Source organism: Aphanomyces invadans, assembly GCF_000520115.1.
Source record: "Aphanomyces invadans strain NJM9701 unplaced genomic scaffold supercont1.27, whole genome shotgun sequence".
In the NCBI taxonomy this organism is placed as follows: Eukaryota; Oomycota; class Saprolegniomycetes; order Saprolegniales; family Verrucalvaceae; genus Aphanomyces; species Aphanomyces invadans.
This window is the reverse complement of record NW_008580172.1, coordinates 382,663-387,870: the sequence shown is the minus strand read 5'-3', so window position 1 is coordinate 387,870 and position 5,208 is coordinate 382,663. Positions and strand designations below refer to the sequence as shown.

General features: G+C 58.8%; 2 protein-coding genes across 2 annotated transcripts; both read right to left on the bottom strand.

The window, feature by feature from the left end:
- Positions 1-829: 829 nt before the first annotated feature.
- Positions 830-2,709, bottom strand: H310_10626 (hypothetical protein). Its single transcript, XM_008877059.1, has 3 exons — positions 1,555-2,709; positions 1,264-1,507; positions 830-1,207 (listed from the first exon to the last, which is right to left on the bottom strand). Exons 1-3 carry the CDS (start codon positions 2,563-2,565, stop codon positions 1,074-1,076), a joined length of 1,389 nt encoding a protein of 462 aa, XP_008875281.1. The 5' UTR covers positions 2,566-2,709; the 3' UTR covers positions 830-1,073.
- A 728-nt stretch (positions 2,710-3,437) lies between these two features.
- H310_10625 (hypothetical protein) lies at positions 3,438-4,839 on the bottom strand. Its single transcript, XM_008877058.1, has one exon. It carries the CDS (start codon positions 4,831-4,833, stop codon positions 3,505-3,507), a length of 1,329 nt encoding a protein of 442 aa, XP_008875280.1. The 5' UTR covers positions 4,834-4,839; the 3' UTR covers positions 3,438-3,504.
- Positions 4,840-5,208: the final 369 nt, after the last annotated feature.

Genomic DNA, 5,208 nt, shown 5'->3' with positions numbered 1-5,208 from the left:
GCGCGAGTTGGTCGTGCACGATTCCAATGCATGACGTGAGACTCCGAGAGTCTAGACGTTGCCTGCGCCGGCATGGTGAAAAAGGCCAAAGTGTGCCACACCAACCGACGTACGTCGCTCGAGGCTCGTCCGAGGTGATCTCCAGGCACGACTCTACCACCGCGTCCCGGGTCGATGCGGCTCCGGCACGGCGGAGACATGGGGATTCTTGTGGTGTTGGCAAGTCGAATGCACGATGGAGGCATCTCGGACAACACCCTTGGGGTTGGCGATGACGATCAAGGCGGGGGGTGCGACTATTCGATTCAACCTGTTTGTGGGGCACACAATGTGCGCCGTGGTTGCCTGGCGCGGACGACGCGAGCCCGACAGTGTCGATGGACAGAGAACGACGCCCTGGCCGACGGAGCAGAGTCAGGAAGGACTGCTGCTGGCACGACTGAGCCGGGTCGAGAGCGCATTGATTAGGTCAGCGATGTCATCGCTACACGTGCGACCACGGCGTTACCAGAGTGTACCGAGCTTGGCGCTGTTGTCCTCGCACGATTCGCATTCGTCGCGGTGGTCGCAACTGCTGCTATTGCCGAGGTTTGTGCAAACACAGAACGACCGGTGTTTCAAAATGGAGGGTTCCAGTCGTTGGGGGCGAATGCGAGTGCGCTGTATGCCACCGGAAGCAGCACTGGCGGTGCAAGGGTTGTCGACGATGGAGCGGATGTGTACCAGCATAGCTTGAAATGCTGGCGACGACGCGAACGAGTCGCTCGTCAGACGTGGAAAGGGTGGTTGGGGACGATGCAGCCAGAACGTCTTCGACGTATGCTTGGATGACAAACGTCTAGGGACATGTGTGGTGCCGGCATCGTGTTGTCGCAGGTCGTGGGCAAAGCGCCACCGACCATTCGACAGGTTGTCAACGATTTATATAAGCGCAGCTCGCGCAAGCTGCCGTCGGGCGTGCATGGACAAGAAAGCGCCAACGCGTCCGAGAGCGACCGCCCCAGACATTCCCGCGGCACTTGTTTCCCCGTGGCGCCCCGACAGTCGTTGGAGCGAAGACAAGGTGCCGTGTTTTAATACCCATACACTGCCATCGCCATAAAGTAATCCCGGATGACTGAAATGTTCAACGTAGCACGAGGGAACGCCTCGGACGTGTACTCGCCGCGCTCGAACGCCCACTTCTTAAAGTACCCCTGGTACTCTCCTGCATGATGTCGTCCGCATTTTTCAGTCCAATCGGTCTCACACCACGCACAGTACCTGGCCAGCAGTGGCTATGGTACACGTCGGCCGTCGCTTCATCGCCATTGCAGTTGATGTCGATGCTCTCCATGTTCAACCACACGTCTTGTTTCGGAATGAAATGGTTCACGACGACCTCGCCCGCGTACATGGACGCGACCCCGACATGCCACCTCGGAAACCCTTGATCGACTCCGTACTTGGGGCTTTCCAAGATGAACTTGGCCACGTCCAGCATCTTGGGCACCATCTCGAGAATGACCTACACAACTCCCAGTCCAACTGACGACGACGCCGGTCGGTACGAACCGATGCATTTCCAAACCACGTCGACCCGACATTGTACACACTCTGGTGCGTCATGCCCACGTCTGCCGCCAGCTCCTTGATGCGACCTTTCGTGTACTCTTCGTCCATGTACCCGCCTCGCCCGACGACAAATTGCCGAGGACGGAACGTCAGGAACGCCGGGGTTACGACCACATCCGTGTCCGTGCGCAGGAGGCGGCTGTACGACGCCAGGAGCCGTTGAAACCTTGGCTCAGCGAGGAACGACAGGCTAAACATAAACGAGTACCGGTGCCAGTAGTCGTCGGCCGTCGGCGTTTGCTCGACAACAAAGCACTGGTCTTGGTCCGACTGTGGCGGCACGTGTGTGATATCGGTGAGCCGTGCGCACGATGCCGGCATTCGATCCATGACGTCTCGATGGGCAAAGAAGATCAAATCTGTCTTGCCTCGAGTTGACCCAGACACTTGGGAAGTTGAGTAGTTCCATGACGCCCATAGCATGTGCTGCGCCTCCCGTACAAATTTGGACTGCCCTGGCGGAACGTACGCGACGATTGCTACGTTTTCAAACGCATCGCGACGGTCATCTGTGCTGCGTGCCGTTGTAGGTATCGTTGTGGACTGGGTGGTGGCACGGTCCGGTCGTGGAGACGTCGATGGCGTGGCGTCGTCAGTGGCATGGACGACGTGAGGGTTGGATAACGAAACCAACGGAAGACCCGACGTAAATGGAGACGGGTCGACGCGTTGCGGTGGTGGGCTGCTTTCAACGTGTAAGCCTTGTGCTATCGCGTTTGCTGGTGCGTCGGCGGGTACCGCCCAGTTGTTCATGACATGGACTTTGGCTGCGTTGCCACGGTGGAGGAGTTGCCACTCCGTCCCCGTCGCAAACACACCCACGAGCGCCGTGCCTAGCACCCCGACAAAGATCCAGTGCCCCTTGCAAGAGCAGCTCCGATGACTCGGCAAACGGGTGCGCGGCTCCATGGCTGAAAACGTCATGCACGACGGCATCAAAATAGACCACATGAGAAACGACGAAACAGTAGCAACTTTAGGGCGAGAGTGGGGACAGCATCCAAGCGCCGAGGCCTCCAACTGCGCTCGTTGCAGTGATGAAATGCCGGGTGCCACCTGCCAAACTTGCTTCTCTTTGTCCTACCTCCTCAAAAGTCGCCAAGAATTCGCGAAGCAATTTTCGTGCCATTTCTCGCGAATTTCAATACGTGCCTGTTTTTGAACAATACGAAAAAATTCCAATATGAACGATGACAAACGAGGACGGCCAACGTTCCGCGCGCGCGGCAACGTGTCGCGGGCCGCTCGGTGCTCGCATGACGATGCCCACCTTTCCACGGAGTGGTATTGCGTCCTGTCGTCGGCGGCCAGGAGGCTCGAGAGCGGACTGGAACAGAACGCTGCCCGGCTCAAACGCTACAATGGCCGGTGACAGAGGACAGTCGCGCCGTCATGACCGTGCGGCGATGCCGCATCCAAGCCGAATGTTGCAATCGCTACAATATACCCCCATGTGACAGCACAAGACGAATTGGCTTTGACAAGGATCAAGCTCGAGGACGACGTTCCATTCGATCATGCTGCACACGTGGTGGCTTCACGGTCGACCCGCCGTCGCATGCGCCGCCGTGAAAGCGACAGCAGTCGCGCGCCAGGACGTGTGCACACAGTGGCGAGAAAATCCACTCCGTTGACCACATGCACCAAACCCCGAGCACCTTTCAAGAGCGCTTGCCCCATGCGTATTTGGTTGTTTGCGCCATTCGACAGACAATGGAGGCGACCCCTCCGGTGCAATCGCCCGCCACCACCATGCCTACATCGAGGCTCCCGCGGCACTGTCTCTGTCGACCACCCAGTGTGCCACTGGTATCGATTGCACCAACGCCGACAAAACGTCATCTTACGACGTCACGAAAAAGGGACGACCAAAGGCAACGAGAGCTGGCATCACGTCCACTGCATTTTCGATGCCACGGCGGCGGCCAAGCGAATGCGGCGCGTCGCGGTGTCGATAAAGACGGGGGAAATACCTGTCGAGTTGGCATGAACGAGGCACGTTTGGTCAAACATGGTGAGGTTCGACGTCGGCTTGTCCCTCGTGTACCGAGGCACAACAAATCGCGGAATGCGCTCGATGAGCCGCGCGCCGCGCGCCGTCCAGTCTGTGGCCGCGTCGTTGACGAGCTTCGTGTGGTTGTCTCCCATGACGTCGACAATGTCGATCACGTCGCCCCCATTCACGTACAGCAGGTCGGGCATCGTCGCCGTGGATGGAACATACTGCGCCAAACTCCCGCAGAGGGTGTCGGGGTGGTTGTCCATGTCTCCCGCGGCGGCAACGACGCTGGCAGCCCACGGCGAAAACGCATACCGCACCTGCGCGAGTTCAAACGATAGCCAGAACGCCTCCTTGTCCCCGTACGAGAACGGCTCGCGTTGGCGGAAGCGGAGATGGGTCGAGAGATACCACAGGATGTTGCGGACGTTGCGGCCAGCGCGCGCTTTGTCGATGACAACGACGGACGAGTCTTGTTCATGGGCGGTGCGTCGGGCATACATGGCCGATCCCTTGAGGCGCGCCGACGGGGCGGTCGGAGCCGTCAGGTTGAATGTGTGGTACGAGAACTGGTCGAGGAACGTCGTCAGGTACGATCGGTCCCCTCGCTTTTGATTGAGGCCCCAGTCGAGGGGGACAACGCGGTCGTAGAAGAAGAGTGTGCCGGTCTCTTTGTACGCCGGCGCGGTCCACAGCACACTCGGGTCGTGGAGAAAGATGTTGTCTACATCCATCAGCATCACTTGATCGAACGACGACAGGAGTAGCGCGACGGGCTTGAGCCAAAAGCTCTGGAAGGCAACTGCGACGTCGTCGTTTGGGAGGAGGTTCGCGTCGAGGAGGATGCGGCAAATGTCGATCACTTGCACGTCCGGGTCCGTCGCGTGGAGCAGGGCAATCGACGTCGCCGACAGGTCCGACGGGAGGCAATACATGATTTGAATCGGATCCGTATTGCCGAGCGCGCGCAGCTCCATCACGAGGGACGCGCCGATCGGGACCATCGCGTCGCACACGGTCATGACAATCCCGCGCGTGGCGTTCGGAAACTGCGTCTCGTACGCCGCTTGACGTTGCAAATCCTCGGGTGGAACGTACACGACGCGGCGGTAAATGAGCCGAAATGTGCTCGCCATCGTGGCCACGATCCCGACCCACAGCAGCCACAAGACGTGGCGCCACGACCAGCGCCCGGGCTGCCTTCGCTCGCCCGCCGCCATGGTCGCCAAAAAACACACAACACAGTCGAAGGGAGAGACGACCAACTCCTCCAAATTTTCACCAAAACTCGACAGAATCTTGGTGAAATACACCATGATGATTGGTGGCCTGACGATTCTATGAACGAATCGCCAAAAATCGACAGCATTTGTCGTTGAATTCGCGCATGTGTCGTACGTAACAATGTTCGACCTGCATGGTGTCGAGGAGGTGTGGCCAAGATGCGACGGAGATCGACACCCGTGTGGTAGCTGACCGTTCGCATGGAGCGCCTGAAGTCGGCCACGTCATCGCTGTGAGGGCTGAATGTACGGCCAACCCAACATGTTGCCACGGTTCGCATGGAGCGAGTCCTGGTGATTCCTAGCTCCACA

Excerpts from the sequence above, each read along its gene's own strand:
- H310_10625 (XM_008877058.1), bottom strand. The coding sequence starts at position 4,833 with ATGGCGGCGGGCGAGCGAAGGCAGCCCGGGCGCTGGTCGTGGCGCCAC.
- H310_10626 (XM_008877059.1), bottom strand. The coding sequence starts at position 2,565 with ATGTGGTCTATTTTGATGCCGTCGTGCATGACGTTTTCAGCCATGGAG. Across the intron at positions 1,508-1,554 it reads CGTGGTTTGGAAATGCATCG|GTCATTCTCGAGATGGTGCC; the intron begins GTTCGTACCGAC and ends GGAGTTGTGTAG. Across the intron at positions 1,208-1,263 it reads CCATAGCCACTGCTGGCCAG|GAGAGTACCAGGGGTACTTT; the intron begins GTACTGTGCGTG and ends GACATCATGCAG.